This window comes from Capra hircus, chromosome 25, assembly GCF_001704415.2.
Source record: "Capra hircus breed San Clemente chromosome 25, ASM170441v1, whole genome shotgun sequence".
Classification (NCBI taxonomy): Eukaryota; Metazoa; Chordata; class Mammalia; order Artiodactyla; family Bovidae; genus Capra; species Capra hircus.
In genome coordinates, this window is record NC_030832.1 from 23673374 (window position 1) to 23697144 (window position 23771).

General features: G+C 46.1%; 1 protein-coding gene across 1 annotated transcript in view; it reads left to right on the top strand.

Moving 5' to 3' along the window:
• Positions 1 to 23427, top strand: part of HS3ST4 (heparan sulfate-glucosamine 3-sulfotransferase 4) — a 482455-nt gene extending 459028 nt beyond the window's left edge. Inside the window, exon 2 of the mRNA XM_018041080.1 lies at positions 21371 to 23427. Coding sequence (XP_017896569.1) covers positions 21371 to 22007 — 637 coding nt within the window. The 3' untranslated portion in view covers positions 22008 to 23427. The remainder of the gene's footprint in view (positions 1 to 21370) is intronic.

Sequence of the window (23771 nt, forward strand, 5' to 3'; positions counted from 1 at the left end):
CAATTGTGGGTATGAGTAAGTTTTAGGTATTATCAGGGATTTCCCAAATAGACTGTGAACTCCTTGATGACAGGGACCAGTAGTATTGATTCTAGGACTTAGCAGACCATCTAGTGATCAATGAGAAATTGCTTAGTAAATGAATGAATAAATTGCTCGGTGATGAGCATTGGTACCCAGTGGGGCTCAGTCTTGGTGCACTAAGAGAAACCCTGCTTCCGTTCCCCACCCCACCCCTACCTTACTCTTCCTGCTCATATAAAAGAAACAGAATAACTCACACTGTGTGTATGTGCACGTGTGCATGTGTGTGCACACACACCCAGTTGTGTCTGACTCTCTGCAACCCCATCGATTGTAGCCCACCAGATTCCTCTGCCCATGAAATTCTCCAGGCAAGAATACTGAAGTGGGTTGCCATTTCCTACTTCAGGGGATCTTCCTGATCTGAGGATCAAACCCACATCTCTTGCCTCTCCTGCGTTGGCTGCTGCTGTTAAGTCGCTTCAGTCGTGTCTGACTCTGTGCAACCCCATAAACGGCAGCCCACCAGGCTCCCCCGTCCCTGGGATTCTCCCGGCAAGAACACTGGAGTGGGTTGCCGTTTCCTTCTCCAATGCATGAAAGTGAAAGGTGAAAGTGAAGTCGCTCAGTCGTGTCTGACTCTTAGCAACCCCATGGACTGCAGCCCACTAGGCTCCTCCATCCATGGGATTTAACAGGAAAGAGTACTGGAGTGGGGTGCCATTGGCAGGCAGATTCTTTTCCACTGCACCACCTGGAAAGCCCTATGACAAAGACATAAACATGCCGAGGACTAAATTAAATGCAGGATGAAATCAGGACGATGACATCACAAATAACCCCTAAAAGGAAAAAATTTCATGCTTGTTCCCTTCACTCTCTGGCAAAACGAACTGTGATTTACTCCTGCAAATTACCAACTGTAAAATATTTACAACTAATTCCTTCTACCTTCCAGGGTGGAAGTGGCAAAGGGAGGCAGGCTGTTTAGGTAGTAAATGCGGAATGCAATTTCCATGTCAGTGGCCCTGTTTCCTGCGGCAACCTCGGGCGACAGCATCATTTATATCTTCCATGCACACAATCTTTTCTGCATGTGCGTGAGTCTCAATTACAGGCAGTTGAGGTTCATGTGGTAGGCATTATGTATTTATGAGCCAGAGCAAACATTAACTGGTGCCAGTAATTCGTTTCAGGGTAGAGGATGAGAGGGGAGGGAGCAACTGGGGATGGTCCTGGTACCCTGGCAGTGGATCACAGTTCTAGGAGGCAAAAATTGGTGGAGAGCTGGGGGAGAAATGCCCTGTCCCTTTGGAGACACCTCCCAGGCTTATCTCCTGGCCTGTCCATCTCCCCACACCCCCAACCTGTGAGGTCAGTGTAGAAATGTCCCAGAGCAGTCTTGGACCTTTTCTCATCTCTGTATATACTTTAGTGTATACCATCTGTATATGGCAACTTTTAAATATTTCTCCACCCAGATCTCTTCTGGACTCACTGCTTACCTGACATTTCCATCTGGATGTCTACAAAGCATCTCGAGGATAACATATCTGAAGCAGAGCTCCTGATCTCCCCCCACTCCATATCCAAATCTCTCAATCCTCAAGCCCCATTGTTTAGGACTGTTGACTTGAAGTCACCTTGATACCTCCCTTCCCCTAACAATCCAAGTATCATCCATCTAAAAAATTGTATTAGCTCTTTCTTCCAAGGATGCCCAGAGTCTTGCACTGCATCACTCCCACCACCATCTCTTATCTGGCCTGCTGCAGTCACTTCCTCAGAGCTACCCAGCTTCTGTATCTTTGTTTAGTCCCTTCCAATGCCTCGGGTCACGTGGTCCTGGAAGATTACAATTCAGATCGTGATTCTTCTGCTCAAAGAACTTCAAGGACTTACTGTCACACTTAGAATGAATTTTCATCTTTGGACCTCCCATTCCCTCTCTGATCTCATCTTCTGCTGTGGTCTCCAGCCCCACTGGCCTCCGCCTTGACTCTGTGCACACCAAGAACACTCCTACCCCAGGACCTCTACACCAAGTTTCCTGTGCTTAGAACAGAGAGCTGCATGCTTTGTTTCTTTATTTCCCGACTATAGATATATACATATATGTGGGACATTTCTACACTGGAGTGGGTAGCCTTTCCCTTCTCCAGGGGGTCTTCTAACCCAGCAATCAAACTAGGGTCTCTTGCATTGCAGACAGATTCTTTACCTGCTGAGCTCCCAGGGGATCTTCCCGACCCAAGGATCAAACCTGGGTCTTCTGCATTGCAGGTGGATGCTTTACCCTCTGAGCCCTCAGGGAAGTCCTGTTTCTGCTCACTTATATCCAATCACATTCATTCTTGCAAAGAATTCTTTCCCCATCAATATTCCTTAATGCTCAAAGTTCACATGACACTCCACCTGTTCCTGGTGCCGCCAGGGGCACGCGTATTCCTGGCAAAGACCTATTGTAGCATCTGGACAGAGCAGGGTGTTAATCTTTTCCTGAGAGCCTATTTTGGCATTTTCCCCAAGTTACTCAGAGTCTGATAAAGAAGACAAGGAAATACATACATGCCATATGGTGTGATGGGTCAATGGTAGAAACAGACCAGGCAGCTGAGTCCAGAGCAGGGAGATGTCTCATCACGTATGAGCTGAGTCCTGAAGGGTGGTTTCCACCAGGATGGTGGAAATAAAGATGGTCAGCGTGCACATCAGGAGTATTTAGAATCTGGACACATACAAAAGAAAAAAAAAATGAACCCCTGAGCTTTAATCCAAAAACATTCACTTTCAGTTTTCCCTTGTGTGAAAATGAATCGGAAATTAGGTGAGGGGACAGGGTACTCTTAACGCAGTTTGTGTGTGTGTGCCCAGTCGTGTTAGACTCTGTATGACTGTACGGACTGTAGCCCACCAGGCTCCTCGTCCATGGGATACTCCAGGCAAGAATACTGGAGTGGATTGCCAACTCCTTCTCCAGGGGATCTTCCCAACCCAGGGATCAAATCCACACCTCCTGCACTGCAGAGTGTTGACCACTGAGCCATCCGGGAGGCCCTTACACAGAATTTGAAAGCATGATTTGACATGACCATTATGGAGGGCAATGTGCCAGTATCTATGAAGACCTTTAGACTCGAACTCCCATGACTCAACAATCCGACTTCTGTAGGGCTGTTGTTAGGAAAATAAACAAGTACATGCAAAGAGAGGCATGTGCAGGGGTACTCACTTTAGCCTTATTTGTTGTTGTGGAAAACTGATGAAAATTCAAGACCCTGTACAGGGAAATGGCGAAGTAAACATGTTTTGTTTGCACGTTGTGGTTTGCCTATGCTACAGAATGCAACATCCGTTGAAAAATGGGATGTGAACTGATAAAGGAGGATCTCAAGAAGTATTCTTGAGTAGAAAGCCTAAATTCTAGAATGCTATGTAGGGTGGGATAGTGTTTGTGTCAGCATACTCCCACGTGTGTACATGCTCACCTGGAGACACAGGGCTCTGTGCAGGAAGGCTAAGCTATGAGACAAATGATACAAGAGGGTCAGGGGTGGCTGCAGGCAGATGGGGAGCGCTAGGGGGTGGAAAGCATCTATCCAGAAAGGAGGCAATGGTGTTTATATTTCTCAAGTCAGACATTTGGGTCTGGACAGGGAAACATTTGATTCCCTTGGAATCAGAGTAGCGTACATATCCCAGCTCAAGGCACCCTGGTTTGTGGCTTGTTACCTGGTGGCTCAGGTGGTCAAGAATCTGCCTGCAGTGCAGGAGACCTGGGTTCGATCCCTGAGTCAGGAAGATCCCCAGAGAAGGGAATGGCTGCCCACTTCAGTATTCTTGCCTGGAGAATCCCACGGACAGAGGAGCCTGGCGGGATACCGTCCACAGGGTCACAAAGAGTCAGACAGGACCAAGCAACTAATACTGTCACAGGAACGTAAGGGGGGCTTCCCTGGTGGCTCAGTGGTAAAGAATCTGCCTGCCAGGGCAGCAGACATGAATCTGATCCCTGGTCTGGGAAGATCCCGCATGTCGTGGAACAGTTAATCCCGTGTGCCACAGCTACTGAGCCTGTGCGCTAGAGCTCAGGACCCGCAACTACTGAAACCTACATGCCCTGGAGCCCAAGCTCCGCAACAAGAGAGGCCGCCACAAAAAGAAGCCTGCTCACCACAGCTGGAAAGTAGCCCCTGCTTGACACAACTAGGGAAAAGCCCACGCCACAACGAAGGCCCAGACGGCCAAAAATAAATAAATAAATAAATACAGTTATTAAAAAAGAAGAACTTATGGGGAAGGGATAATTAGGAACTTTGGAATGGACATGTACACACGGCTACATTTAAAATGGACAGCCAGCAAGGATCTAACGTACAGGACATGGAACTCTGCTCAATGTTGTGTGGTAGCCTGGATGTGAGGGGAGTTGGGGAGTGAATGGATACATGTATGTATACGCCCGAGTCTCTTTGCTGCACACCTGAATCTATCACAACTTTGTTACTTGTCTATTCCCCAATACTAAATAAAATTTTTGAAAAAGAACATATGCAGAGAGGTTGACAAGCAAAAGGGAAGCCTGTTTCCCCAGGCAGCATACCAAGTGTGTGCTGAGCTCCAGAGTGGGACCAGAAATTCTGTAGACCAGGCAGAGTGAGTCCAAGCAGAAGATGAGATTCACAGTTACCTGAGGGCCGTGCCGTGCTTCGCTGGGATCTTTCAGCAAAAGCAGACTCTTACTCTGCTGGGACTTTGGTGAGAGGGTCTCGGTAGGTGCATAGAAAGAGAACAGCAAGGGAATATTTCTTCCCCCTGAGAACATTCTCCAAAACTGGAGCTATCTTAACACATTGATATAGTGACTGCCTGATCATGGTAGATAGATATGAGAGGAAGAAGTTTGCAGGCAATTGATCAGACGTGAAATGAAGGTTGTGACATTGTGTATGCCCCTCCTTGTCCAGCCAGCAGCACAGATTCCACACCCTGGACCTGGATCGTCCCAAGATTCCCACCCCCAGGTGCTAGAGCCTAGTGAGGACTCTTTGAGTCCAGCCCCTGAAGAGTCTGGCAAGCTGTGTAGAGCCTCAGTGAAGGAGGTTGGGCTGTGGACAAGAGCAGGTATGAGCACTCAGCCTTTTCTACCTTCTCACTTTCCCGGGTGGCTCAGTGGTAAAGAATCCACCTGCCAACGCAGGCGATGTGGGAGATGCAAGAGATAAGGGTTTGATCCTTGGGTTGGGCAGATCCATGGAGGAGGAAATGGCAACCCACTCCAGTATTCTTGCCTGCAAAATCCAACAGACAGAGTGGCCTGGCGGGTTATAGTCTGTGGGATTGCAAAGGGTCAGACACTACTGAGCAAATAAGCATGGATGCATTAACTAGTGGTGAAGAGATGGAGGCCCACCTGCCACCAACTTAGCCCTTACTTCACCTCCCTTGTCCCGCTGTGTGGATGCATCAAATGAGTGTATAGGGTGTAAGAAAGCGAATGTGCTGATTCAGAGGGGCCACCTATTTATTCCCTGTTATTTATGAAGTACCTATTATATACCATGCTTTATTAAAGATAAATATAATACCTAGTGAACAAGACAAAGTTCTGCCATTGAAGAGTTCAATTTCAGATAGAAAGGCATCAGAAATCATGTGAACCAATAAAAAGTAAAGGAGATAATTCCAAATCTTGACCAATGCCACAAAGTGTGAAGAAGAGAAAGCAGAACAATGGGATAGAGAGTGACATGGAGCAGGCATGATTTTGGGTAGAATGATCAGGAAGAGCCTCTCTGAGAGATGAATTTTATGTGCTATGTGATGTCACAAAAATTATAGCTGATAGACCAGACCTGTGTCATCCAATAGAAATTAGGTGATGATGGAATGTACTAGAGCTGTCCTTCCAACACGGTTGCTATTGGCCATTTGTGGCTATTGAGCACTTGAGATATAGCTACTGTCCCTGAGAAATTAAATCTTTAATTCAATTTAATTTTAATTAATTTACATTTAAATATTTCCATGTGACTCATGGCTTTCACAACATCCCAAAGTCATGCATTTAATATAAGATCTGAATGATGACAAGAAGCCAACTCTCCATTCTTACCTCCCATCCCTTCTTCCTCCCTCTCTCCGAACCTCCTTTCTTCCTCCCTCTTTTCCTTTATTCTCCCTTCTCATCTTTCCAACTGGGCTCTGTCTTTTCCTTCCTTTCTTTATCTCTTCCAATTCTTGGGCAAATATTTATTGTGACCTGTTTCTCAATTCTAGGCACTAAGTGAGATGCTGAGTGATTCAGCAATATAAACGAGTGCCAGGCTGTCTTCCTTCTTTGGAGCTTGCTGGTAAAGAATCCCCCTGAAACGCAGGAGACCTGGTCGGCCCATGGGTGGGAAGATCCCTTGGAGAAGGGAAAGGCTACCCACTCCAGTATTCTGGCCTGGAGAATTCCATGAACTGTATAGTCCATACGGCCGAAAAGAGTTGGACACGACTGAGTGACTTTCATTTCACTTTCCTTTAGGACAGACATACCAAACACATGAAAATGAACACATAAACAAGATAATGTCAGATAACAAGGAGCCCTAGGAAGTGAACAAAAGAGGCCAGTGTGAAGCAGAGTGATGTAGATGGTGCCTGGGTAAGGGGATTGCCCTCTGAGTTGGGGATGTTTGAGCCAAGACTTGAACAATGGGAAGGGGCCAGTCATGGGAAAAGCAGGGGTGTGTGTGTGGCGGGGGGTGGGTGGTGGGGGCCAGGGAGAGAGAGAGAGAAACAGAGAGAAACACTCTGTAAGGGATGGGTGTGCATGAATGTCTGATGATCTAATATTAGAATCTTTGAGGCATTGTGTGTGTGTTTGTGTATATCTTTCTAGATGTGCACTGATCTTCTTTCCTATCTGTCATTTCTCCATCTGTTATATGATCGGATGGATGGGTTTGAAAATCTGTTTAGTATTTCATGCACCCCAAGCTGTGAAAGTCGGGTCTAAGTACAGGCCTGGTAGGGTGCACTGATTAATTAATGATTGTGCTGTGCATCATTGAAGCTAGAGATCTTGATTTGGGGATGCAACTCTATGAAGGACATATCTGAAGGACATTCGTGGAAGGTTCTTACCTGGGCAGTTTGTAGGATAGGAGGTCCTGCCATTCTGGCCAAATGTAGAGAAAAAGGGTTTCTGGGCTGCAGTCTCTCATCACAGGGAATAGTTTCCTTCAAGACTAGAGCTGATGCCTGGCCGTGTGATGAAGCACTCTTCTTCCCAGCACAATTCACACCTGTCAAGTATGGATGCTTCTGTCTTGATCGAGTTATTTACAAATGTCCATGGCCAGGCATGAGTTGACCTGAGCAACATTTCCACCAATAAAACATCGAGTGCTTTGACTGAGACTTATCCCTCTAGCTGATCAGGTTCCTTGCATCAACAAGGAGGAGACGTGTACAAATTATTTACAAAAACAAAGTTTGTTTTAAGGTGCACCTGAGGTAAACATGAAATAACCTCACCGTCAGCACAAGTCCCAAAGATGGCATTCTCGGTGAATGCACAGTGAATAAACAGGGTTCATAAATACAGAAACAGTAATTAACACATGTACTGATCAGCTGATTCATTCCAGGCACTGTGCTGAGCCTTCATTTGTTTGAGCTGCTGTAACAAAAGTACCATGGACTGGGTGGCTTAAGCATTTCTTTCTTATAGTTCTGAAGGTTAGGACTTTCAAGATCAAGGTGTTGGCAGATTCACTGTATGCTGAGGACCTGTTTCCAGGTTCAGAGAGGGCTATCTTTTCACTATGTACTTACCTGGCAGAAGTAGGGAGGGAGCTTTCTGGCGTCTCTTTTACAAGGGCACTAATCCTATCCATGAGAGCACCACCCTATGACTTAATCCCCTCTGAAAGGCCACACCCCCACATTCCATCCCAATTCGAGTGAGGACTTAACATGTGATTTGGGCGGGGCACAAACATTCCTTCTACTGCAGTATCATAAGCACGAGCCCTTTCAACCTGACATGTTCTGAGATAGATCTTGCTTGGGATCCTCATCATCTGAGGAAACTGAGGCTGGAGGTGGTTAAATAGGTTTCCCAGGTCCTGTATTTATTTTTATCATTTATTTATTTATTTGGCCACGCCATGCAGCACATGGAATCTTAGTTCCCAGACCAGGGATGGAACCTACATCCCCAGCATCCCTGCATTGGAAGTGTGGAGTCTTAACCACCGAACTGCCAGGGAAGTCTCAGCCCAAAGTCCTTTAGTGTGAGGATGGCAGAGCCAGGAAGAGAGCCAGGCAGCAGGGCTCAGACGTGCATAAATAAGGGTGAGGGAGGCGGACTCAGCCGGAGCAAGCAGGGCTTGGCTCAGCCGCAGGATGCTGGTGAGAAGGAAGCAGGGCTGGCAGAATCCCCGAGGCAGTGCTGAGCTGACACACAGCTGGGAGTGTGAGGTGCAGAGACCTGGAATGCTGCCTTCCTGGGAGGAGCCTTCTCCCGTCACTGTCTGTTAAATCGTGAGCACACCGTGCCCGGACAGGCAATGCTGACATCTCTGTAATCATCAGTTAATTGTGGCACCTGCCCTTGGAAACACTGAGCCCGAGGAAAGAAGCCACAATAAAACGGCTGATAGGAGTTGGTGTGTGACATTCTGCGGCGGGGCCCTCTTTGAATGTGTGTGAGTAAAGTATCAGAGAAGTACATTCTGGGTGGCGTCCCCAGGCAGGGGCAGGTTAAGTGAGCCATAATCCTGTTCCTTTAAAATCAGGAAGCGTCTTGCTTTCGAATCTCTGGAGTGAGATGGGCCACTAACGAAAGAGGAGGGATTGGAGGGAGCATTGTGGATAAGAAGACGCTGATGGAACTGAGGTTGTCAGTAAGCAAAGGCTTAGGTTTTAGAGCCCTGCTTCCCAACCTGTGGGCTCGGGAATTATTGCACAGGACCTTCACATCCCTAGAGATACCAAACATTTAATCAATAAGTGTCAACTTAATCTAAAAATCCCATAGGCACACACATAGCCAATTTTAAAAAATGTAGATTCACTGGTGAAGACTCTGTCACAAACTCATTTTAAGGGATTGTTGACTTCTTAGTTGCTTTTTGTCCATATGTGTTTTCTGAAATCAGACCATATGAGCGATTCAGCTTCTGTCATATGATGGTGTGTTGATGCTAAAGCCCAGTGGGCGAACTGGGAGAGATGACAAGGAGAAATGGAAGCAAGCCTGTGATTCGTGCAGTTTGAGGCATGGGCCCTATGAAGTGGCCAAGCTCTGTCTATCACTGAAGCTTCCCAAGTGCTTGGGCACCCTGGGATGGCACAGCAAATGAGATTTCTAGAAATTCCCTGGATTCTATGCCAAACAGAAGCTTTTTGATGCTCTCAGAATGGGTCGTATCAATGCCCATTGGAGAAGTCAGTTTGTGTGACGAAGGTCATTATATACAGAGTAGTATATGTATTATGGAGTCTTCCCAGGTGGTTCAGTGGTGAAGAATCTACCTGCAATACAAGAGACGTAAGTTCGATCCCTGGATCAAGAAGATCCCCTATTGAAGGAAATGGCAACGCACTCCAGTTTGCTTGCCTGGGAGATCCCATGGACAGGGGAGTCTGGCAGGCTACAGTCCATGGGGTCGCAGAGTCGGACACAACTTAGCAACTAAACAACAACAACGTATGTATTAGGCAACCAATTATAGGTGTTTAGATTCGGAATTTAAGCAGGACTCGTCTTCTTCACTCACTCAACACACAGGCTTGTTGGTATCTACCATGTGCTATGTTATGCTAGCAGTAATAACAAGGGGGAACACTGACCAATATTTGCGCTGTGCTGGGCACCTTTTCCTGTGAACGAGGAAGAGGTGTTATTACACCCATTTGACAGATGATGAAACTGAGGATCAAAGACATGAAACATGTTGCTCAGAGTGAGTTGTGGTTCAGAGATTGAACCCCAAAGTTGAACACTGAGTCACCCAGCTTTGTCAGGACGCCCACCTGCTGATGAGCTTCTGAAGAAGGTGATTGTGGACTCTGGAATCAAGTCAGCCCTCCGTCAATGATTCCCCTCTCTGAAGCTCGTGGACCTCTGTGAATCCTGAGACACAAGGATTGGCCTCCTAGACTGTCTTGGCTATTTTAGAAGACGAAGACTTCTTCAGGACGAGATCTCGCTCTTCACTTTCTCTCTTGATCTCGGCACAGAGTTGGCACAAGAAGTGGCCAAATTAATGAAATGGTTTTCTGTCTTTTTCTTTCATAAATCCTAACATATCTGTATCTGCCTGGCACTAGCTTTGAAACCACAAATATTCCTGAGATCTGGGTATGCTATTGTGTCCCACCATGGGGGTTGTGTGCCATTCAAAACTGGAACGCTTTCCTGTTTCTTCTCCAATTAGTTACATTCTTTGCCTTTCCTTGCCGCCTAGGCACCTCCTCCTCCTCCTTCCCCACTCCTTCCCTTTCTCTTGTCTTTCTTTCTCTTTCTTCTCCTTCCTAATCACCTTCAACCTTCCCTTCTCCTCTCTACCCCCTCTCCTCCCCTCTACCCACACTGTTTCTCGCAGCCCCTTCTCTCTCTTGGAGGCAGATGCAATTTTGTCTAAAAAGAGACTTCTGCCCACAACAGAGATGCTGCGTCTGAACCACAGGTCACTTTACAAAAATGGGAAACTCAGACTTCCCTGGCGGTCCAGTGGCTGGGAATCTGCCTGCCAATGCAGGGGATACGGGTTCGACCCCTGGTCTGGGAAGATTCCACACACCGCGGGGCAACTAAGCCCGCGCACCTAGAGCCTGAGGTTCACAACAAGAGAAGCCACCACAGTGAAAAGCCCGTGCACCACAACTGGAAAGGAGTCCCTGCTTGTTGCAACTACAGAAATTCCGTGTGCAACAATGAAGACCTAGAGCCGCCAAAAATAATAAATAAGTAAATAAATAAATAATTTTTTTTTAAAGTGGAAAATTCATGTGTGTCCCTCAAGGAATTCGTGGTCTGTTGCCAAGCAGGTACCATGCCCGCTTTATCATCACTGTATACTTGACATATTAAGCACCAGCAAAGCTGGATGTAATCAATGAGAGCATTTGTATTAGCAAAGCCCTTTCATGTTACGGGTCCAGAAACAGAAAAATCCCTGTCTTAAGCCCACTTGGCAAGTTAGTTCTTAAGTCAGAGCTGTCACTCAGGATCCCTTCTTTCTCAGCTTCAATTTGGCCCTTAGCCACATGGCCCTGGCAAAGGCTGCTTTTCTTGGGTCTTCCTTATAAGAAATGTGGTTTCCCAAGGGTTTGACTTTTTACCTTCAGGGATTTCAAGATTCCTAAAAGTTGACTTTGAAAAGCAGTGTGAATTTCAACAGGGTGAGGCAGAAAAGGGTCTAGTTCTGTGGTCCGGAGCAGGGTTTATTTTCTCTTGGACTCAGTTTCCACATCTCTGTAATGGGCTCAGGGATTCATATGACACTGGTGAGGTTGAGCCAGCATAATATGTGAAATTGCCTGGCTCAGTGCTGGGCAAGTAGCAGGTACCTGATTGACTTTCTAAGTTTCTTTCTTCATTGCAGAGGAGACAGTCCTGCCTCATGCCCTTGCTCTAACAAGCATTCTCTTGAGTTACAGTTTATCAGGAGGGCTCAGAAAATATTGCTCATTTATGCACCATTTATCCCACTGGATAATGCATTTGGGAAAATGTGAGGTGCCTGTGTACATCTGATTCAGGCAAGGCACAAGCAGGCTCAGCTGCTGACCCTTCCAGAGAGAATGGACTCTACATCTTACACGGGTGATCACCTTCTCCCTCGGCGTCCATGATGGTGTCCATTTGCTTCAATTGATGACACCCCAGAGAGAGATATCACAAATTAAACGATGGAGTTTGATCTGGCAAGAATTTCTGGGGCTTCTGGCCTGGGTTTCTGTAACTCCCAGTGGTGAGTCAGTGACAGCCCACCTTTACAACACATACAATGAGGCTTAAAATCCAGCTTTGCCATCTACCAGCAGTGTGACCTTGGGCCAGTCATGTAACTTTGCTGAGCCTCTGTTGTTTGGTGAAACATTGCTAGGCAGTAACTAAGAGCTTGGGCTAATGTGCAGGATGGACCTGGGATTTGAATTGCAGTTCCACCTCTTGTGACTCTGGACTAACAGATTAATTTCACTGAGTCTCAGTTTCCTGACCTCTGAAGTGGGGAGGATAGTAGTACCTTTTTGAGAAAGTTGTTTTAAAAATTCACAACTAATGTATTGAGAACCTACTATCTGTGAGGCACTCTTTCAGATATTAACTCATATGCATGGGTGCTAAGTCGCTTCAATCGTTCAGACTCTGCAAACCTAGGGACTGTAACCCTGCAGTTTCCTCTGTCCATGGGATTCTCCAGACAAGAATACTGGGTCACCATGACCTCCTCCAGGGGATCTTCCCGACCCAGGGATCAAACCTGTGTCTCTTACATCTCCGGCATTGGCAGGCAGGTTCTTCACCACTAGCCCCACCAGGGAAGCCCATTAACTCATATAACCTTCCCCAAATCCCTAAGAAATAGGTGTTATCAATATGACGGATTTTTTTTTTTTCCCAGATTATGCTACGGAGCCACAAAATATTAGGTTAGTAATTTGCCCAGAGTCATACAGCTAATAACGTTACTGAACCAAACTTAGGTCCGCTTGCCCACCCAAAATAAAACTGACCTACTGACACCAGGTGCTGGTTGTGGGGAAGGAAAAGGCAATGCTTATTGCATGGCAGCACACAGGGGGTCCATGAGAGCTAGAGCCCCAAACACCCAAGCTCCCAGAGAGGTTTCAGGAAAGCATTTCTAAAGGCCAAGAGAAGGAGGGAGACCACAGGGTATGTGATCGCTTGTGCACAATTCTCTGATTGATGGTAAAGTATCAGCCAGTCAGATGGTGGCATCACAGGCGTTAATGTTACCAGGCCTTAGGCTCTGAGAAGCCCGGGGGCTGTGTGCTCATGGTTATCTAGTATTGATAACTAGATAACTAGTATTGATAGTTAACATCTAATTTGGCGGGAATTTTAGCATCTGTAAAACAACTCAGGAAATGTGCATCAGTTACTATTATCTAGGGATTTCAGAGAAGAGCTAAAGCAAAGGATATGGGGAGGGTCTGTCCTGGGAAGGGTCTGCTCTGTCATAGTGAATCCAGATTCGGTTCATCTGGAGTCTGTGCTTTTTAACCACCAGGCTGTAGAGCCCAGTGTCTGAAAGTGCTTGGAGACCTCGATCTGGTGTCAGAACTTGAACTCTCAGCCTCCAAACAGCGCTTAGTAAACAGCATCTGATAACTACTGTGGGATCTCTGTTGCTAAAGTTGTTGTCCTAGATGGTGACCTGCATCCAGATGGGGCTTGTGCTCAGCCCAGTCCCCCCACCAGCAGAGCGGAGGTGGAGGAGCTTGGAGAGTGTGTTGGCTCGTGTCTCATAAACATTTGGCGCTGTGAGAGCAACTGCGTGATCTTGCGGGATGATTCTCGGCTTCCGGATGGTGTGTTGATGCCGATGTCGCGGCTGCTCTGGGCACCCCAGATACTGCTAACAAGCCGTTCCAAGCACAGATGCAGTGTTTCCTCACCATATGGGCCATGCTGCAGTGCAGGGTGCTTCAGACAGGAGATGACGTGGAATTCAGAAACACTGAACCCCATGCACCAGAAACGCACTTAGAGGAGCCCTCCAAACTGCCCCAGTTCTCCTGACTTCCAAGGATCATCTTTCCATTCGTATGTCATTCATTCATTCGTCCAACAACCACACATCATTAGTAATTTGCCCAGAGTCATGCAGCTAATAACGTTACTGAACCAAACTTAGGTCCACTTGCCCACCCAAAATAAAACTGACCTACTGACACCAGGTGCTGGTTGTGGGGAAGCTGCCGTGCAGTAGGGACTGTGTCAAGCACTGGGGATACACAGGTGAATGACACGTTGCCCATGTCTTCCAGAAACTGAGCTTAGCCATGGAGGGCATGGGAACCAACCATATTATGATGTTTGTGGTTCAGTTGCTTAGTCATGTCTAATTCTTTTGGGACCCCTGGGGCTGTAGTCCACCAAGCTCCTCTGTCCCTGGAATTTTCCAGGCTAGAATACTGGAGTGGGTTGCCATTTCCTTCTCTCATTATGACATTATCCTAACCATATGATGACATTATTTTAAGCTGTGTAACACAGAAAGTTATCAGGGACCCTGGGAATTCAAAGGAGTTGGTGAAAATCTTGGTGATGGAGTTAAAATTTATTTTTGCACATCAGTGTCTAAACACTTTTCCTATTCAGGTGCGTGCTTAGTCACTCAGTCATGTCTGACTCTTTGCAAGCCTTTTGAACTGTAGCTTATGAGGCTTCTCTGTCCATAGAATTCTTCAGGCTAGACTCCTAGAGTGGGTTGCCATTTCCTCCTCCGGTGAATATTCCCCACTCAGGGATCAAACCCGTGTCTCCTGTGTCTCTTCAGAAGGACTCCCCAGATAGGCAAAGGTCATGTCCCACCTTCTCCTAGTGAAGGTGAAGAGACTCTGACATCCCTTCACCCTGCTTTTCTGGCAAGTAGGTTGTGAACACGTCATGTTAATGTCCACCTCCAACTGGAACCTCCCTTGAGTTTCAGACTCCCGTATCCACTCCTCCATGTGAGTATCTCAGATTACAAGTCCAAAATCAAACGTGGTTTCTTCCCCTGAAACTGGCTTCTTTTCCAGTGTTCTCCACTTTGATAAACTACTACTTAATCATCAGCTCAGGCCGACAGTCTTGGAGTATTCTATGACACTCTCTCTTCCCACTCATCCTAAAGGGCTGTTGGCCCTACTTTTTAAAGACATCCCAATTCTGAACGCTACTTCCCAGGTTGCCCTCTCCATCTGCGGCCCTGTACCCTCATCTCCGACCTGCCCTCCAGCAATGGCCTCTTAGCAGGCAGTCTTCCTTCTGCTCTTGCCACATACCTGTGTGTTCTCAGCAAAGCAGCTGGAGAAAGATCTCTGAAAATGTAAAGCTTATGTTCTCCTCTTTCATGTTCTCCAATGGTTTCTCATCACATATGGAATAAAACCCAGTGTCTTGCCCGTGGCCCATAAGAACCAGCACCCCCCAACCTCATGGTCTTTTCCTCCACACCCCCTGGCCTTTTTTTCTTACTTCCTTAGCTTTGCTCACTCCTCTCTGGCACGACTGGTCACCTCCCCATTCCGCAAGCACATAAAGATATGAGAGCAAGGGCAGAGTGAAATGTCAGATCCAGTCGAAAAGAACTTACCTAAAACCAGGAGAGAGAAGGAAAGTTGGGATGAAAAATTCCTGAGAAGGTAGAAGGAGATAATTTTCAAAGCCCATGTGGGGAGGGGTTGGTCTCACACCTTAGAGAGCTGTCTCCTCTAGTTGTTTTTTTATTTTCTTTTTTTAGGAAGAGGGAGGCTCTATTTCTAGATGTAGAAATAGCTGGTATCTAGAAATACCTAGATAGATAGACAGACAGATATCTAGAAATATCTAGCTATTTCTAGGTAAAGAAATTGCTGCTGAAATAAGGACCCAGGTGAGTAGATTGATGAGGGGATAAGGGCTGAGAATTGGTGAGATTAGGGCAGCAAAACCTATCACAACAAAGCCTTAGAACAGGAGCCTAATGGCTTACTCATCTATTCACTCAACAGATATTTACCGAGCACCTGCTATTTGCCAGGAGCTGGGGTAGATATTTGCTTGGCCGTTGAGCTTAGGAGCCAAGAATAAGCTCACCCAGTGAGACTTTGAAAAAGTATCTTCAGGTTCTGAGTCTGGTTCCTTCCTTGTAAAAGTGAAAAGTAAGAATACCTGCTCTTTTGATCAAAATAGTTATTTACGTGATACTATAGAGAACTCTCCTTTTATCGGAGGTAGCAGTTATACTGGAAGCTCTGTGGGGGGAAGGGCCTTGACTGTTGTGTTCACTAGTATATTGCCATTTATGGATGCGAGCATTTACGGAATGAATGAATATAACTGATTCAGAATCTTTTTTGGAAAGGGGGGATGCTACTTCATTGATTTTGAGCATCTACTGGATACCTTGTTACTGGCAAAAATTCCTGTATATCTCACACAACAATAGTTGTATCTTTTTTTAAAATTGGAGTATAATTGCTTTACAACACTGTGTTAGTTTCTGCAGTGAATCAGCTATAAGTATACATATAGCCCCTCCCTCTCGGACCTACCTCCCACCCCCATCTCACCCCTCTAGGGTCATCACAGAGCGCTGGGCGGAGCTGCCTGTGCTACACAGCTGCTTCCCACTAGCCAGCTATTCTACGCATAACAGTGTATGTATGTCAATTCCAATCTCCCAGTTCATCCCACCGTCCCCTCCCCCCACCCCGTGTCCATATATCAGTCCTCTATGTCTGTGTAACCATTCCTGCCCTGGAAATAGGTTCATCTGTACCCTTTTTCTAGATTCCACAAATGAGACGGTTTTCCCATGTATGCCCCAAATGCAGGAACTCTCAAATGCATGGTGGTATCCATCTGTAACATGACAATCAAAGCCATTTAGGCATCTCTGTTCCCCACTCCTCTCTCTGTTGCCTTCTCTAGCCCCCTCCTCTCATGGCTGTTTGCATCGATCACTGAGCTAGGCACACACTTACTTCCCTGTATACACACTGGCTTGAAAAAGAAAAGTGAGTCGCTCAGTTGTGTCTAACTCTTTTCGACCCCATGGACTGTAGCCTGCCAGGCTCCTCTGTCCGTGGAATTCTCTAGGCAAGAATACTGCAGTGGGTTGCCATTCTGTCTTCCAGGGAATCTTCTCAATTCAGGGATCAAACCCAGGTCTCCCAGTTTGCAGGCAGATTCTTTACCGTCTCAGCCATAAGGACTGGATACCGTGTTTTTTGCATTGATCACTGAACTAGGCACACACTTACTCCCCTATATACACTGGCTTACAGGCTGGATACCATTTATCTCAGATGCTTCAGATAAAAAACTCAAGATCCACAAAGATCTTGACAGACTGCAGCAATTAGCTGAAGTGAAGGAGATGAATTTGAACGAGGTCAGTGTAAAGATAAACACTGAGCTCTAAGAAGTCAACAGCAGAGACCAGATGAGAAGAAAACCCTAGCAGCTTAATAAAAAAAAAAAAAGGCAACAAAATAAAAGAGCAATGTATATATACTGAGGGGCAAAATTCTGAAAAGGCCATGTATTAAAAATATCTATCTTTAGTATTTTTTACATCAACATTTATTTAGTATTTTTATACTATGACATGAGTTTCATAATTAAGAGAATCTCTTTAATTGGAATAAAAGTGGGATATCAGTATATTCCTTTACCTCCAGCTAAGCTAATAGCAGCTCCCCTGATCAGGAAGTATGACGATATGGGCTTGAATCAGAATATTCTTTTTTATTTTTCTATATCAGTTCCTTAGTTTCCATGTTGTTCAACTTTTCCATTTGGTTAAACATAAATATTTTCTCCTTACTCTTCTCTAATAATTGCTGTCCCAATGATAGTGTGCCCCTGGCTTAAGCTTTTAAAATTCTGGCATTCGTTGGACACAATTCAAAGTGAATCACCTGTATTATCTTCTCGACAGTCCTATCAAAGAGGGACTCTTATTAACCCTGGGCTTCCCTGGTGGTTTGGACAGTAAAGACTCTGCCTGCAATGCAGGAGATCCAAGTTCATTCCTTAGGTCAGGATGATTCCCCTGGAGAAGGGAATGGCTACCACTCCAGTATTCTTGCCTGGAGAATTCCATGGACAGAGGAGCCTGGGGGGCTACTGTCCATGGGGTCACAAAGAGTCCGTCATGAGTGAGTGACTAACACTTTCACTTATTAACCCTATATTTTGGATGAGAATATGGAGAGTCAGAGTGGCTTGTGAAAGTGAAAGTGGCTCAGTTGTATGTGACTCTTTGTGACCCCAGGGACCATACAGTTCATGGAATTCTCCAGCCCAGAATACTGGAGTGAGTAGCCTTTCCCTTCTCCAGGGGATCTTCCCAACCCAGGGGTCAAACCCAAGTCTCCCTCATTGTAGGCAGATTCTTTACCAGCTGAGCCACAAGGGAAGCCCAAGAATACTGGTTGGTTTAGTCACTTCATCAAGGCGATATGGGTAGTCAGAACTCTGAAATCAGACAAGTGTGACTCCCCCAAAACTATGTTCCTTAGCACTGCCCCTCCAAGCAACATAATTAAATCTGACAAAAACCAAAGAGACACACGAATGTGAAGACGTTTGAAATACTGGGGAGATGATGTCTGTTCGAGATGAGTATGATTACTTATGGCCAGAGCTATTGCTTTGATCTGAAAACTGCTCACTGCCCAATCATGATACCCAAACGACATCAAACTCCGTGTGAATATCTCTGCATTAGACAAGAGGCACGTTCCTCTTGCCTAATAAAAGTGCTTGCCGAGAAAGCTCAAAACCCAGTAGCAATTAATTATTGGCAGAGCATGTGAATTAGAGATAAAAGAAAAGTCATTCTTTCTCCACACAGGCGATAGTAAATAAATTTAATTATGGTAGGGGAAGCTGAGGGATCTTCGTCTGTATTAAGTTTTATTAGCTGAGACATTTAAAAGCGTGTCATCATAACAAAGAGGTCTTGTGTAATCCTAAATGTTCCACTTTGGTGCAAGGCTCAGAAGTGAATAGACTTTAATGGAGTACAAGATGGCAGATGGCCTGCTGTACCAACAGGTATGGAACGGGTTTATCGTCAATTAACTTTGGTCCACATACGCCTACAGCAAATTGACTGTATAATAGGATCTTGAGCCTCATTTTCTCACTGATACACCGGCCACATTGGTATTGGAGGACCAATAGCATCAAACTCCTTTAGTCCCTTGAAGCTCCCAAGTAAGACAAGGCCACTCTGAAGGTGAACAGGGATGGAGGGATGGGTTTGAGAAGCAACCCTGGGAAGGAAACCAAGAGATATGGGACCTGGTGTGCGATCTATCGGGCTTCTCCAATGGCTCAGCGGTAAAGAATCCCCCTGCAATGCAGGAAACACAGGAGATATGGGTTCAATCCCTGGGTTGGAAATATCCCCTGGAGGAGGCCATGGCAACCCACTCCAGTATTCTTACCTGGAGAATCCCATGGATAGAGGGGACTGGTGGGCTACAGTCCAATGCACAAAGAGTCAGACACGACTGAAGCAACTGAGCACACACATGCGGGACCTATCGTGGCCTTACTGAGCAAACTTGGGAGCCAAGAAGGAAGAAATCCCATGTATGAAACCAGTTCTGTGCTAGATGTTGTCACACCGTATGCCACAATAATGATATATGTCATTCATTTCATTCTCAGCTGAACTTGAGGTAAGTTAGGATTTTGAAGATGAAGATAATAAGGCTCAAGGATGTGATTCAACTTGCTGAAGTCACAAAACCTGCCTGATTCCCGGTCTCTGGGCTTCATTTTCCTCATTTGCATAAAGACACCTTTGGACTAGGTTGGACGATTGTGTGTTGAGTCACTCAGCCATATACAACTCACTTGCTACCCCACGGTCTGTAGCCCATCAGGCTCCTCTGTCCATGGGATTTCCCAGGCAAGAATACTCAAGTGGGTTGCCATTTCCTTCTCCAGGGAATCTTCCCGACCCGGGAATTGAACTCGAGTCTCCTGCATTTCAGGCAGATTCTTTACCACTGAACCACCACAGAAACCCTTTGGCTAGGTTTGTTGTTGTTCAGTTGCTCGGTCATATCTGACTCTTTGCAACCCCACGGACTACAGCACACCAGGCTTCCCTGTCCTTCACCATTTCCCAGAGCTTGCTCAAACTCATGTCCATTGAGTCGGTGATACCATCCAACCATCTCATCCTCTATTGTCTCCTTCTCCTCCTGCCTTCTATCTTCCCCAGCATCAGGGTCTTTTCCAGTGAGTCAACTCTTCACATCAGGTGGCTAAAGTATTGGAGCTTCAGCTTCAGCATCAGTCCTTCCAGTGAATATTCAGGGTCGATTTCCTTTAGGATTGACTGGTTTGATCTCCTTGCAGTCCAAGGGACTCTCAAGCATCTTCTCCAACACCACAGTTTGAAAGCACCAATTCTTTGGCACCCAGCCTTCTTTACAGTCCAGCTCTCACATCCATATGTGACTACTGAAAAAACCATGGCTTTGACGAGATGGACCTTTTCATCTAGGTTAGGGGTCAGCAGATGACATCTTAAAGGGCCAGTTAGAAAATATGTTCAGATTTGCATGTGATATGGTCTCTGTTTGCAGCTATTCAGCTCTGCTGATGTAGATGCAGAAAGCAGCCACAGACTTTACAGAAAGGAATGAGTGGCCATGTTCCAATGACAATTTATTTATGAGCATTGAAATGTGAACATACAACTTTCATGTGCCACAAAATGTTAGTCTTATTATTTTTGTTTTTCCCCCATCTGAACTACAGTCAACGGGGTTGCAAAGAGTAGGATATGACTGAGTGACTTTCACTTTCACTTCACTTTAAAGATGAGAAGTCATTCTTACCTGTGGGCCATACAAAAACAGCAGGCAGGTAGTAGTGTGCCCACCCTTAGGCTAGATCACCTCTGAGATCTTGCTGAGCTCAAACACTTTCTGAAAGCCACTACAACAATCCTATCCTTGATTTATTAAGCTCTTACACATGCCAGCTTCTGTGCTAAATGCTTTAAAAGCATTATCTCCTTTAATCCTTTTACAACCATGTGAAGTAGTGCTATCATTATCTTTATTTCAGAGATTATAAAACTAATACACAGAGAAATTAAGAGTCCAACTAGGTTAAACATAACTGGCAAGAGATAGAGCTGCAATTTAAACGCCAGGTGTATAACATTCCCAAGGATGAATGCACAAGCTTTTTGCTGCCTTTTATGAAAATACTTTAATCAGAACTGTAGTGGGACATATAGTCTAAAAAGGGCTTTTCTGGTGGTTCAGATGGTAAAGAATCTGCCTGCAGTGTAGAAGACCCATCTTCAATTTCTGGGGCAGGAAGATCTCCTGAAGAAGGGAATGGCTACCCACTCCAATATTTTTGCCTGGAGAATTCCATGGACAGAGGAGCTCGGGGATCTATAGTCCATGGGGTCGCAAAGAGTCAGACACGACTGAGCAAATAACACGTCTAAAAAGAACTTCCGAGTGTATATGAATTTTATTTGGTAGCTCCCCCATTGAGCTGTTTATATATGTTTCGTGGGACAAGTTCAGTTATTTCTGGATACGAATAACCACTCTTTCGTTTTCCTTCTTCTTCTAGAAATGTGATGCCCAAGACTTTGGATGGACAGTTAACCATGGAGAAGACGCCAAGTTACTTTGTGACAAACGAGGCTCCCAAGCGCATCCACTCCATGGCCAAGGACATCAAACTCATTGTAGTGGTGAGGAACCCCGTGACCAGGGCCATCTCCGACTATACCCAGACACTGTCAAAGAAACCCGAGATCCCCACCTTCGAGGTGCTGGCCTTCAAAAATCGGACCCTAGGGCTGATCGACGCCTCCTGGAGCGCCATTCGAATAGGGATCTATGCTCTGCATCTGGAAAACTGGCTTCAGTATTTCCCCCTCTCTCAGATCCTCTTCGTCAGCGGTGAGCGACTCATAGTGGACCCCGCCGGGGAAATGGCCAAAGTACAGGATTTTCTAGGCCTCAAGCGTGTTGTGACTGAGAAACATTTCTATTTCAACAAAACCAAGGGGTTCCCTTGCTTAAAGAAGCCAGAAGACAGCAGTGCCCCCAGGTGCTTAGGCAAGAGCAAGGGTCGGACTCATCCTCGCATTGATCCGGATGTGATCCACAGACTGCGGAAGTTCTACAAACCCTTCAACATGATGTTTTACCAAATGACTGGTCAAGATTTCCAGTGGGAACAGGAAGAGGGTGATAAATGAGGCTCACGATGTGGTGGGAAGGCTGGCAAGTGGCTAGGGAGGCTCCTGACCCGAGTCCTGAATCCCCCAGGGTCTGCAGCCTCAGCCTTGCTGGGGTGACAAGTAGATCTCCTTCTTTGTCCAGTCAGGATTGCTTCCAAGGCTGTTGGCTTAGGCAGAGAGATGGATCCCCTGGCATGCTGATAGGGTACCAGGCCTGCCTGGGTAGCAGCATCTGGTTGACCAGCTGGCCACCAGAATCCACTGCTAATTCTTGTCTTCTGCTGGTTAATCTAGTCTGAAGACAGGATAAATAGCTGTCAAGGTCAGATACAGTGCCATGAATGTTTGTTTAAATGATAAGGAAGAAGGGAAGGTCTACTTTGGGCAGGGGCCTCTCACTTTAATTTGAGAAGCCCGAGTTCTAGCCCCATATCTGGCAAAGGCCCCCTGCTCGATCAACCTCTGCTTTGGCATTTCGCCAGAATACTAATTGTGGCTGCTTGCTCCAGGACTCCTAGGGAGCAAGACCCTCCCTCTTAAGGTGTCTCAAGCCTTCTCCTTAAAGGTCTCATCCCACAACCCTTTGACTTCCTCACTCCTCATCTGATGAAGGCAGAGGCATGCACGTTCCTCACCAAAAAAAAAAAAAAAAAAAAAAGCTGACATCCCTGGAAGCCTTCCTTCTAAGAGCCTTTGAAGGGCAGTTGGGTCCCTCTCTTCATGAGTATCCTGGGTGGTAAAGAAGCTTAGCCTAGGCCCTCCTTAGAATCAGGCTCACAGGACTGCTCTAGAGCAAGGGAGTTGCAGCTGAGCCCAGAGCTCTGAGGTTGGGAAAGATGAAGCCATCTCTGGGAGTGAAAAAAGAAAACCAGTCTTCTTGGTGGGAGGTCTCCATCTCTGAGACCCTCAGCAGCATGGATCTGAGACAAGCTATTGGAGGGGCTCTGTCCTTTAGGGTCCCCAGAGGGGCAGGGACCAGAGAGCTGGCATGTCTTTTGTCATGAATAACCTTTAGCGACCCAACCCACAGGGGATTGATCACCATCTCTCTCTCTGGCCCACCATCTCCCCTTCGTGGTCATCTCATGCTTCGTTTGCTCGATTCAGAGATGGCACATATTGGGGCAGCAACAAGAAGGCTGACTCCTTTTGTCAGACCCAGTGTCGGGGTGGGGGAGGGTAAGGGCTGTCTGCGGACACCCCCTCAAGGGCTGCTGCGTCAAATGTCCCTTCCCATTAGTTTGATTCCATTAAAATGCAGCATTTGACATAAAACACTCTTCACAGATCTTCAGAACCAGGAACTGTTCTAGCAAAATTGGAAATATGTATGAGTGGGGGGAGGGAGTGAAATCTGTTCAACTGTTATTAAACTGTCATTTCTCCCGCTAACTGGAAACTGTGTTGTTATAAAGCTTAATGCAATCTGAGTGATGGATTTTGATGGTGTGTTTGTATCGGTTACCTCCATTCCCACCTCCACTCCCCTGAATTCTGGGAGTATCCCTTCTCTGGGATAGCCAGGACGCCCCAGGTTATCGACTCTGCCAGGAAATTCTATCTGCAGGGCAGGATGATTCTTGAAATAGCACAAAGGAAGCAGTTTCTGTAAAGGGTGCATTGTCCTCCCCTCTTAACCCATCCTGGCAAGGAACAGACTGATGTGCAAGATTCAGAAACAATCTGACAATTTTTTTCCAGATTAAAAAAAATAGTTATTGAGTTGAAGGCAGCATATATCCCTTTACTACAAAAGTAAAAAGGATTTCCCTGGTGGCTCAG